At 34.4% G+C, this 12,991-nt stretch overlaps 1 protein-coding gene across 3 annotated transcripts in view; it reads left to right on the forward strand.

Moving 5' to 3' along the window:
* The window catches only part of Lztr1 (Leucine zipper like transcription regulator 1), a 510,326-nt gene that overhangs the window by 466,238 nt on the left and 31,097 nt on the right, over nt 1-12,991 (forward strand). For all 3 annotated transcript variants that reach the window (XR_016548176.1, XM_090391043.1, XM_090391044.1), the window contains one exon: nt 2,849-2,902. Coding sequence is in view for 2 of the 3 variants with exons in the window: in XM_090391043.1 (XP_090247169.1) it covers nt 2,849-2,902 (54 nt within the window). In the remaining variant the exon portion in view is untranslated. The remainder of the gene's footprint in view (nt 1-2,848; nt 2,903-12,991) is intronic.

Below are 12,991 nucleotides of genomic sequence, written 5' to 3' on the forward strand. Positions count from 1 at the left end.
CATAATCACCACCTTATAGTTCCACATATAACTCTTTCTCACAAAACTCCCGATACATCTGGCCACCACCTAAGTGATCACTTCATGGTCACTTTCACCACTGGAGGATGACATGACTCTTCATTTACAACAATATCTTCTGATGAGATAATCAAATTCAACTCTCTTGATCCATGTGTGGTATCTGTTACATACTACTTAAGGTAGTTATCCCTTAAAAATTCAAAATATATTATCTTTGGTTTCTGAAGCTGTCTCTTCATTCCAATCTATATTACCATAATTGAAATTGCCCATAATGATCACCCTTTTCTTATTAGTCAGACCAGTTTGTCTAAACATTTCCTTCTCACTGCCTTCCACATTACCACTGTCGGTATTTGCTCCTGGCATCTCCACTCTAAATGGGCACAACTCCTCTGCCATTGTCAGTAATACTCCTTATCTCTTTTTGCTTTGTCCATCTTTGTGAAAAACTACATATCCCTTCATTTCTATTCCTTTCAGAATGTCATCCTTGTTCAACCATGTCTCATTTATACCAACAATTTTTGGGTGATTGAACTCTGTCAGTGCTACAATTTCATTCTCCTTGTTTTGAATCCTTCTAGCATTTGGAAACATGCACACTAACTCATTTCTGTTTCTATGACTGACTCCTCTACACTTTCCCCTATCCATTCCTGTCTATCATCACTGATACTACACCTCTCCCTAGACCTCCACATCCTTGAGTGTCTTAATCCTTTCTTTCACACTCACACTTCTACTGCTGAAACCATCATTTACACTTTTCAAGCAGTGTCCCCCCCCCCTGCCCACTCTGTGTTTCTTCTCTCTTATTCTCTCTACTCATACCACTCACTTCTCCATTCACAAACTTGCCAACCTTACTCTCCTACTCTTCCACAACACCTCTTGCTTCCTCAGGTCTTACATTCACTTCAGTCATTCTCTCTCTTGCTGCAACAATTTCTCCACACCAAATATTTAGATGTAGAAACTCACATATTTAGTCAAATATTTGAATAAATATTCAGATTTGGTGAGAAACTCACACCAAATATTTAGATGTAGCTGATCTCTTTTATACTTCTCTATCTGCTCCTCAAACTCATCCCACACATTTACAAAATGAACTCCTTTTTCCTCACACAACTCTGCTAGCATACCATTCAAAATCTTCATTCACCTTCTCAACTCATCATTATCATACCTGGCAACACACTGACTACCTTACCTACTACACTGTTATCTTTTGCTCTCCTTAACAACCCTCATGACATCCCTCCTTACATTCTTCTTGTTACCAGTCAGATCATTCCTATTGATTGCTAACTACCACACCAACTCTTTTTCTCATGTATACCTCTTATCCAATGCTTCAACCACCTTGTTCATTCTACCTCATGGAAAACAGACCTTGTGCACCTTTTCATTCATCACACCTCTTATCTTCAGATCTCCATACATTGCCACTCTCAAATCATTTGATATTTCTTTCAGATCTTTCATCCCATTCATCCTCACATTCCTAATCAAATCCGTAATTCTCCTCAGTTCATTCCTCATACATTTAATCTTTTGTCTCATCTTTGCCAACTCTGCTTTTATATCTTAAATTAGTTTTTCAGTGCATTTATGCAAATATAATTTGCATAAATGGCACTCTTTTTACACATGGTTTGTGTCTCCACAAACCATGTGTCGATTCTTTACAGACTGTCAAGGTCTCTTCCTAATTATTCAGCCTTTTTCACATATGTATGATTGGTTCCATCATAATCAACCAAGAGCTCATTGGTTCTCTCATTTGAAATCAGCATTTTTTTTTTAATGTTCTGAGAGTTATGAAGATGAAAAATGGGTGCGAGTGAAATAGATGAATAGTGAAATTAAACAAACACCATAGAAAAAGATGATGATATAAAAAAAAACAGTAGAGGGCAGTGAACAATTATTTGAGGAACGGAAATACGAAATGCAAGCTAGGAAAGTGATGACAAATATAGTTCTTTTAAAAAAAGAGAAAACATAGTATAAGTGATTAGCACTAGTCCTAATCAAAAATCCTCAAAGATTTTGTTATGTAGCCATTATGAAGGAAGAACAAATTGGTAGGAAAGGAAGGCATTTCATTGGAATATTCTTTGTTTAAATGTAAGATATTGTTCATCAGTCATTTTTGGAAGTTTTTTGGAATAAGAAATAAACTTTAGTGAGATAAACTTTATTTATGTCACAATTTTGATATCTATAGTATGCATCTTCATGAGCATTGTATCTGCAAGATATGTATCCAGACTAAAAATATAAATGTGAGACTTAAGTAAGGTTAATCTAACTATTCTTGTGTGAGAACTGGCAAAGAAGAAATCATGGCCTTATAAGCAATATTATTAACAAAGTCTTGATTCAATTTTATGTTGTTTAACAGAAGACCCATTATTTTGATTTACTGAAAAAGACAATTGTAAATCTGTTTGTATCTAAAGCCTTAGTATTGTTATATATTCTATTAAACATCCTGTAGTATGGAAGGTACAAGAACTATGGATTTTTAAACAGTTTTGCATGTTTATTCCTCAGTGGGGGGAGTGGTTGGCAGAGAGTAGCAACTCGAGTTTTAGAGCCCCCTATATATATATATAAATATATATATATATATATAATATATATATATGGCAACTTGCAGATAGTACACCCTGGCACTTAGTTGCTGGAATTAGCTCCTTGGCTTAAAAGAAATTCTTTTCAAAATTTTTTCATTAAGTATAATTAATTACTGTAAATATACTACTATTCATATATTTGAATAAAATTATAATATGTAGTATTTTGATTGCAGGCTTTTTGCAAACAGAATCTAGAAATGAATGTTACATTTGAAAATGTGATTCAGGTAAGAGGTTTACTATATCATTTTAATTTTTTATTTTTAAAATATCTAAATATTTCATTTAACAGTGAAATAGAATTTTTGAATTCTAGTAATCCTTGGTTCATAGAAGCAATCATCACTAGATTGTTTTTTTTTTTAATCATATAGTAGTAGATATAATAATGTAGTAGAATAATTTATTATTATGAATTCTTCTCCAGGAAGTCCATGTACTCATTAAGGGAACTCCCATTTAGACACTCATACTTAACTACTTATCCCTCCTTGAATGCATTCACTGAAGACACACCTAACAGTAACTCACCTCATCCACTAACCATGGTAAGAAACTAGATCTTCCATATTTTCTAACGAAACTTCTACTCTGCATCCAGGAATGACCCTGTGTTCTACCTCCACAAGCTGCAAAATATCACTTGTGTCTGTACTGTAAGATCCCCTTATTAACTCGTATGCTTTTATTGTATCTCCTGTCCTCTTTCTATTCTCAAACTTTAAAAATCTTATTCTCGCAATCAATATAAAATAGCACGCTTATTTTATTTAGGGACATACCATAGGGACAACCATAAATCAAATAAGCATGCAATTTATATTGATTAGTAAATAGAGGAGCTTCATGAAAAACTTCCATAATAATATATTATTATTCTCACAAGTTAGTGTTCTCTTTACCAGTGCTATTAGCCAATGCTTAATTTCCTTAGGAATGTGGTCCTTAAACTTTAACTCACTTTTCATAATAACCCCTAAGTCAGTAACTTCATTGGCTACTTGCAGAAAATACCCATTAATATGATGCACTGCCTTCAATGGCTTCTATCTAAATACATAACCTTACAATTGGTAACAGTGAACTGACATTTATTGTCAATTGCCAAATGTAAGGTTATGCATCATACTTAGCAAATGACTATGAATGCATTAACAAACGTGTTAACCAATATATTCAATCACCCACAGGGATTCTATATCATCTATGTCCATGATCACTCTTTTTTTGCCTATCATCACCAAATAACTGGATAGACCCTCCCCATTATCATTAATATATGTGTTAAGCAACAACAGCTGGACTGAAATTCACAACTTGGTGATACACTGTGGAAACTTTTTTTACTTGGTTATGATGTATATTACATTCTATTTTAATCCTTATCAGTTGTTGGTCCATTTATTGTTTAGTCTGTATGTATGTGACATTGGGAAGGATTTGACAGACATACAGCTTTTTTTTTTTAACTAATGATGCAAAAGTAGTGGGATAATTATGAATATGCAAAATGATTTGACTAAGCCAGAATTGTGGACAAGTGAAAACGGATGTCGTTTTATTGTTAGTAAATGTAAAGTTATGCACTTTGGTGCAAAGAGATATCTAATAGCATATCACATTGGTGGGGTCATTGTAGAAGAAACTGATCAGGCTGGGAATTTTGGAGTTTTGATAGATAGGAATATAAGACTCAAGAGTCATATAGGAAAGACTTCAAATACAGTCCAGAGGATAACAGTAATGATGAAATAAACATTGACCTGTAATAAAGTCATTTTTGTCTCTTTATAAGGCCTTGATACAATTTTGCCTGCATATTGTGCCCAAATCTGATCTTCCAGGTCATGCAGATACAGTGGAGAGTGTACAAATGCAGGTGTTAAAGATGATATCAGAACTGTGGAATGTAGATTATAAAAACAGATTGAGGTGATAAAATAGAGACCTGCAAACTTCTGAAAAGGCCATTATAGCATACCAAAAAATGGAATTTTTCATTTTACACAAAGCAACGAGAGGAAAAGAAGACATCCTTGGAAGTTGAGAATGAATCTGTCAAGAAAGAAGCAACAGTTAGATTTTTCTCTCATAGAACAGTGCATGATTAGAATGGTTTACCTTTTGAATGACAAGTGCAGATAGTGTGAATGAATTTGAGAAAAGGTATGATGTCTAGCCTCATTTGATGAGGCCCTGACCCTCTGGAGGGCTCTTACAATAATAATAATAATATCAAAGGATATGAGAAAATAGTTTAAGTGGAAAACAGTGCATTTCTGATTTCCTTTGCATAAAATACCTAAATGTTGAAAGCTTTTTCACTTGGTTAAACTATAAATTAAACATACTAAGAAATTATATTCTTCGTTTCATCCCCTGTCCAAGTGAAAGCAAACAAAGCCTCTGCGTGAAGTATCTTCACATCTGAGCTACTTGTATATAGAGGCTAATGACTTTACATTAATTGCTTAATATTGATTAAATTGATCTGAAGTCATGAGTGTCATTAACCTCTATATACACGTAGCCTGGTCATGAAGATACTTCACACACAAGCTTTGTTTGCTTACACTTGGACAGGAGATTAAACCAAGAATATAATTTCTTCACATCTAATTTAAAATACCTAAATGTTATTCTGGCATAAATAGGTTCTGTGCTGTTGTGATTATATATTGTGTCTCGCAGTTGTGGTATAATCACAACTGTGAGACACAATAATGCAAATTATTATAGTATGATTTCTTTGCTTCAAAGTTTAATGCAGTTGAAATGAAATGGTGAAAAAGAGTAATTATTTAGATGTAGAAGTGGAAAGTTTATTTTTCTTTTGTGCTAAGGTGAGATGTTTTGGTAATTAGTTGCCAAAAATACAAAAGTCTGGTAGTTGTAACATCATAAAATGTGGAGTAGCCTTTATTTGTCTTTATCTTGAAGAATAAAAGACATATCAAGAGAGAGAGATTAGTCATTCTGTGATATATATAAGGTAAAATATTCAGCAGCCTGGATTTTCCAGTGTTTGTTTGTGTGCAGAAGTTGGATAACTTTCAGCTAGATTTGAACTGAAAGATAAAGATTTTGCATGATTCTTCACAATTATTGTTTCAGGGTTGTTTGGACCATGTGTTAGTATATAATTATTACCTGGTTATTGCTTATTTACACTAAATTGCATATTAATTCATCTAATGTAAGGGTAAGCATCATCTTATTATGCATCATCTTATGTGTTTCAGTCTAACATCAGCTACTTCAGTATGCACTGTCAGTGGGAAAAATTATCTAGAAAAGACTGAGAATTTTGAGCATTTTTTTTTTCACTTTACTTAGAATTGTGTTTACTTGAATTCTTCATCACTATTAAAGTGTCCATGCTGGTGACCAAATAAGTCACTTTGAACTAAGACTGGGCTATAGATCGGATGTGGCATAATCATCTAACTGGGAAATGTTGAGAAGATTATGTGTCTAGAGTTTTGTGATGTATTGGGATCCAGTGATTTCTGGTTAAGTTTTGTTTATAAGTTGTTGTTGTTGTTGTTTTTTTTCAAATCTCCTAGTACAAAATAATCCAACTTTCAGTTATTTTCAGTAGTTGTCTTATCGGCTTGGTCTAGGTTGACCTGATTCTGCTGATATCAGTAGCATACACGATGAATAGTTTTTGATGAGTTTTTACAGGAGAATTTTCATCTTCAGATTTGACTAGGAATTCAGTGCCGCAGATATCAGATGATTTCAATCCCTCCATGTTTGTGATTATCTTTAGGTGGGAGATGAATTTCTTTAAGTGTGAAACCTCCCCCTTGCTTAGTGGCAGCCTGAAATGCTCAAAAGCATGGAACTTTAAGTTTCATGTTTGGTTTCTAGGTAGGCTTTCTGGACCAGGTAAAAAATAGATAAATAAAAAAATACTCAAGCTCATAGTGTGCTCTTATAGGAGATTAACTTAGCAGAGGTGTGATATGTTAGATGTTTGTCAAGCAGTGAACATTAATGTCCGTAGATGGGATAATACAGGTGAACTATGTGATAATACAGTCACAACTGATGTTTATTAGCTCCTATATTTTACTCCTTGTTACAAGGGCATCATCAGAAAGAGAAGAGAAGATCGGTTGACAACATTCAAAACAGGCATGAATCATATAGCATGTATTTACTTAAGTAAGTAAATTCTGAGCTAGGAAGGGATCATATAAATAGAATACACAATTGGCATTTGAATTAACCAAACCTTTCATACATATGAATTTCACACACACACATACATTTGGAATGGATGAAATTCATATGGTGTCATAAAGTTTCACAAGTTTCAATAAACAAATGATCAATTTAAATTGATTATTTGTTTAAATCGACTCTTTATCTAGTTTTAGTGGTATGAGAAGCAAACCCAGACTTATCCAATTCCAGGAATTTGATGCAGTACTATGTTCTTGTATTCTGTTCTCAGCAGAACAGCCCATCTGTCTGAAGTGTTTATCAAAAACCCTGTTCAAATACCTAAAAGAGAGAGAGAGAGAGAGGTTGTAGTTTAATAACCTTGGTGGATGGTAGAAAAGAAAACATTTTTCTAAATAGTGCATAGATTATACTTTTAAAGAAACACTGTTGTTCATTCTTGATGTTCCTTTAAGGTTTATGGGAACTCTTTTTACATGTAATTGCAGTATGGGTGAGGTTTGTTATTTATTTTGTCTTATTATTGTAATAGTGATTTTTAATTTTTTTTTTATTTATATTTTTTTTTCTTTATTTTTATTTCTTTCAACAGAAGGGAATTAGTAAAACAGATGGAGTTTGTTCAGTATATAAGAGTTGATGATACCTTTCATCTGTGATGAATGATGTGAGGATGGATGAATATGTTTATCACTAAAGAAATGTTTTTGATAAACTGAAAATTGAATAATGCCTATAACAGTGTTAATTATTAAAGTATCCAGAAAGGGTAGACTCTTAGTTAGATTTATGTTCAGTGGTTAACTTGATATATGAGTGCATGGAATTTATTTTATCCAGAAATTGTAGAAATTCTATCTCTGAGCATGCTAGACAGCAAAGATATCATCTACAAAGTGAAGCCAAATGTGGGTCGAGTTAAAACAGTACTGAAGTCGACTTTCCAGATGTTACATAAAATAGCCAAAGCTGTTGAGATAGAACTGACCATGAAATCTGCTTCTACAACTTATTGTTCCACATGAAATAGCATGTGTTTAGGGTGAATTTAAATTATTTAAGTGATTAACAATATTCTTAGGGAAATCAGTGTAAGAATTGAAGAGTTTCAATTTTTCTTGGAGTAGTATGTTGGTTAATGGGGAAATTATATCAAAAGAAATATTGTTTCATTGCTCAGCAAACATAGATCTTCAGTTTTATCTTTGAAGTTTATGCTGTTTTTAATATAAAAATTGAGGTAGCCAGAAATGTTTTGAAGAAGACTAAAAAGATATTTAGAAGATGGTATGTGAGAAAGTCAATACAATAAACTATAGAATGTATTCTTCATGCACCTTGGATATATCCCGAGAATGGATCTGGTTCAATAATTTATTTAATTGTTTCATTTGGCTTTGAGTAGGATTTCTGCTAATTACACTACAGACTGATCTATCCTTTAGTAAAATATTAAGTTGAGATTATTATAAAAATCAAGTGGATATTAAATCCAGCATTATTTCAAAGCCAAATACAGAAACTATAAAAGTTCCGTATAAAATTTTACCAGAGAGCTTACAGGAATACACTCACTGGCATTTACAAGCTGTCCTAGCCGGACCCTATAGGAGAAATGATTGCTATGCCTAAGTGTTCATGTATTTACCTCCTATTGGTCCATTTTGATAAGGTTTCACTGGCCTGATTTCAAACTGGTTAGTTTTCATTTTTAGAGAGTATCTGCCTGGTCTCTGTATGGAGACCAGGCAGATACTCTCTAAAAATGCTCTCTAGTATCTCTAAAAATACTCTCCAGAAATCTTAAGCCCCTTCACTTGGAGCTAGACTCAGAAGAAATCTTAAGAGAGCAAAAACTCTTTCAATACTAAGGAACTTGAAACGTCGGAGAGGTGTATTTTTTGTAAGCGAACTCTTGGTCGGTGTGTAAAAGTGTTTACTAAAATAAAGAGCCAAAAGGCTTCAGTTCAGCAATACGAAAATCAAGTGGATATTAAATCCAGCATTATTTCAAAGCCAAATATAGAAACTATAAAAGTTTCATATGAAATTTGACCAGAGAGTTTACGGGAATACACTTGCTGGCATTACCAGTTGTTCTAGCCAGACTTTATAGGAGACATGATCGTTATGCCCACGCATCCATATATTCGCCTCCTATTGGTCTATTTTGATAAGGTTTCACTGACCTGACAGCTGTTTCAAACTGGTTGGTTTTTGTCAGAGACCAGGCAGAAACCAGAAACCTTAAGAGAGCAAAAACTCTCTTTCAATACTGAGGAACTTGAAACATTGGAGAGGTGTTTTTCGTAAGCAAACTCTCAGTCAGTGCATAAAAGTATTTACTAAAATAAAGAGCCAAAAGGCTTCAGAACAGAAATGGACACTTGGGCATAGTGATCATGTCTCCTATAAGGTCCAGCTAGGACAACTCGTAAGTGCCGGCAAGTGTATTCCCATAAGCTCTCTGGTCAAATTACATACGAAACTTTTATAGTTTCTGTATTTGGCTTTGAAATAATGCTGGATTTAATATCCACTTGATTTTTATAATTTTTGCGTTGCTGAACTGAAGCCTTTTGGCTCTTTATTTTAGTAAAAAAAAATTAAGTTGAGAGTTATACTCTGGGGTATTTGTATTCTTTTGAACAGTGACTATTTTCAGGGAACATCCAGAAAGTCAATTCTTCATTACCATTTTTTCCTCAACTTCGTATTTGGCTTAGCTTCATATGTGTTATCCTCACAGTTTGGTCATACCCAAAGACAGAATTACAGTAATTTCTTGATAAAATAAACTACTTATAACTCCCTTATCAAGTTAAATATTGAACATATACAGATACATCCATCCCATGAATGTATCTGCAACTAAAGAAAGGGTTTTATACTTTACACCATCATTTCCCACAGAAGACAGGTATTATCAAAGCTGTTATACACAAAGTGCACTCCATTTATTCTGATGATTTCTTTCTGTTAGAAAATTAAATAACATAAAAATCACCATGGCTACCAGTGTCTACTGGTATACTACATAAATAAACTATCATCCAGAAAATATTATTAATAAACATCATCCCTCAACCAGACTGCAATTGGAAATTAAAGGAGTTTCCATACCCTACCTTAAATGAACATCAGAACAAACAGCATGGATTCTTCACAAGTATAACCTACACATCACATTCAAACCATTTTGGAAACTGTCTTCTTTTCTACCTTCCAAGGATAAATTACTGCCTCTCTCTTCTTGCTTGGTATTTATCAAGTATCCTATTTATGTTGACTTCATTATTTTGAACAAATAGGCCATTCTACTGAGAATAGAATCCAAGTCCAACAGGACTGCATCAAACTCCTGGAATCCAATATCTAGTTATGCTTCTTCCCATGCATTTCCACTAGACAATTTTTTGGAATCAAACCAAGATATTATATGTCACAGTCTCCATTGGTCTCCACCAAGGGTGTGTTCTGTCACCCCTCCTTTTCATAATATTTATGGACTGGATTGATAGACACAGCTGAGGCAGTGAGTGTGTCAGAATTGGAAGCTGTAGCATTGAACGTCTGCTTTTTGCAGATGACCTAGTTCTGCATAGCTCTGCCACAGATGACCTCCAGCAGACCCTGGATAGGTTTGTAGCTGTTTGTGCAGAAGCCAGGATGAAGATCAGTGTGGCCAAAACGGAAACATTTGTGGTTTCAAGACAACCATCCCAGTGCACTCTACATATGAGATATGAGTGGAGTCCCATTAAGGCAAGTGGAGAAGTTTAAATACCTTGCGTCCATATTCACGAGTGATGGAAAGCGGGATGTAGAGCTAGATACTCGAATTGGCAAGTGCAATATTGCGGGAGCTTGGCCATTCAGTAGTATTGAAGCGTGAGTTAAGCCAGAAGGCAAAGATGACTGTCTTCATCTTCGCCTATGGTCATGAGAGCTGGGTAAAGACCGAAAGAATGTGGACACAAATCCAAGCGACTGAAATGAGGTTCCTTTGAAGGGTTGTGGGACTGATAAGACTCTATAGGGTCAGAAGCTCTGCAATTCGGGAAATCCTCAATACTCAACCGCTGCTTCTCCGTGTTGAGAGATCACAGTTACGATGGTACGGGCATCTGGTCAGAATGCCACAGGAGAGGCTCCCCCCGGCAGGCCCTCTTTGCCAAGCCAGAGGGTGGGAGGCTATGCGGAAGGCCAAGAACTAGCTGGATAGATTATATTCAAAACCTTGGGTGGACACGTCTGGGAGTCCCACCAGAACACCTGAGCCTGGTGGCAGAGGATCGTGACCATTGGAGGTCCCTCTTGCAGCTGCTGCCCCCCATAACCCAATTAGGAAAGGTGGGCCTTGAAGATGGATGGATATTATGTATACTCCAATTAATGTAATTTGATTGTCTTTTCCTTGACACTTCTGAAACTTTATGGCACCACTGGAATTTCAACCATACCTTTCCCAGTTTTTGAGAAAGTGATCACAATTAATTGGTAACAAAGAAGAAATACAGTAGATCCCTGATCCTGGAAAGTCATTGTAAATAAAATCCTAATTTACTATAAACTCAGTTTCATGAATTGGGGTTTTGTCCCTGAAAATACAGTTTGAACTTAAAATAACACACTTAAATAATGAAATGATAAAGAAACACATTTATTTAATTATGAAAAAGGGAAAATGTTACAGATTTACTGTTTTAGAGCTTCTGAAAATAAAAGAAAGAAACTGACATATAGTTTCAAGATGAACCTGAAAATTTTCTCTGTTGCATGATAATGCATTACTGACTGTGGCTAAGATATTTGAGCTTTATTCAAAATTTGGATCATCACTTTCCAAACGTCTTAGACTGAAGTCAGTTTTTTTCAAAAGCCTCCAAGTCTTTGTAATGTAAACTTATGGATTAGGTTCTTCATACTGTATTTTTATACTGAAATTCACTTATTTCCAGACATTTAGTAGAGCACAAATATGCACTGTACTGTAAATGATTTATGTGTTATACAGTGGAACCTTGGTTGTCGAACTTAATTCGTTCCTGAAGGCTGTTCGGAAACTGATTTGTTTGAAAACGGAAACCATTTTCCCATAAGAATTAATTAAAATGGATTAATCAGTTCCCGAACCTTAGATGATTGCTTATTTAAATCTTTATAACAGTACTTCATGCATAAAATCATATACAAAAAACAATGAAAATGCATAAAATCTTGCACAAAAAGAATAAACACAAAACATGGAATAAAATATAGATGAAAATTGATCTCCTCTTTATTTTTGAGTATTGTACAGATCGTTGATTTCACCATGCCAAACTGCATAGCAAGATCTGAGACACAAATGCCATTTTCATGTTTGGATATGAACTTTTTACACTTCTATCATGGTTCTAACAACTTTTGTTGGAGCTCTGCTGCTATCACTATCCTTCTTCGGCCCCATGGTGGCTTATTTAATAATAATTTATTAAAAAAAAAAAAAAACACAAAGAAAATCAAGAAACGGCACTGCAAATTCGAGCAGGTGCCTGCATTGAGTGGAGGCTGCGACGTAACTGACGCTCTCCGACCGTACATCTCAGCACATAGTTGCCAGTTCGGAAACCAAGATTCTGTTCGGAAACGGTGCGTTTTTTATACGATTTTATGCATGAAGTACTGTTATAAAGATTTAAATAAGTAATCATCTGAGGAACCGATTTGTTCGAGGTGAGAGTCGTTCGAAAACCGAGGTTCCACTGTATAATGATTTATATTTATATGTAAATATGTGTGTGTTAAAAAAATTGCTATTGGTTAATGTGTATGGATCACGTGCAGAGGAGAACAGCCTGCAGTTGTATAGAACTTATAATTTGCTTCAGTCTTCATCTATTATGAGTGAAGCAAATTACAACAGTTCCCTACAACTACAAGCTATAGTCTAATTCCCCTCTGCATGTGATCCATGCATATTAACTCATAGCAATTTTTTAACACATACACATGTGTGTGTATATATATATATATATATATATATATATATATTTACAATATTTTATTACTTAAAACTTACTTATTGGATAATAAATAAACCATAGTGATTCAGTCATTCATACTAGTTAAGTTTTATT

The sequence above is a fragment of the Typopeltis vanoorti genome, chromosome 4, assembly GCF_054136105.1.
Source record: "Typopeltis vanoorti isolate ZY-2024b chromosome 4, IOZ_Tvanoo_1.0, whole genome shotgun sequence".
Taxonomy (NCBI): domain Eukaryota; kingdom Metazoa; phylum Arthropoda; class Arachnida; order Uropygi; family Thelyphonidae; genus Typopeltis; species Typopeltis vanoorti.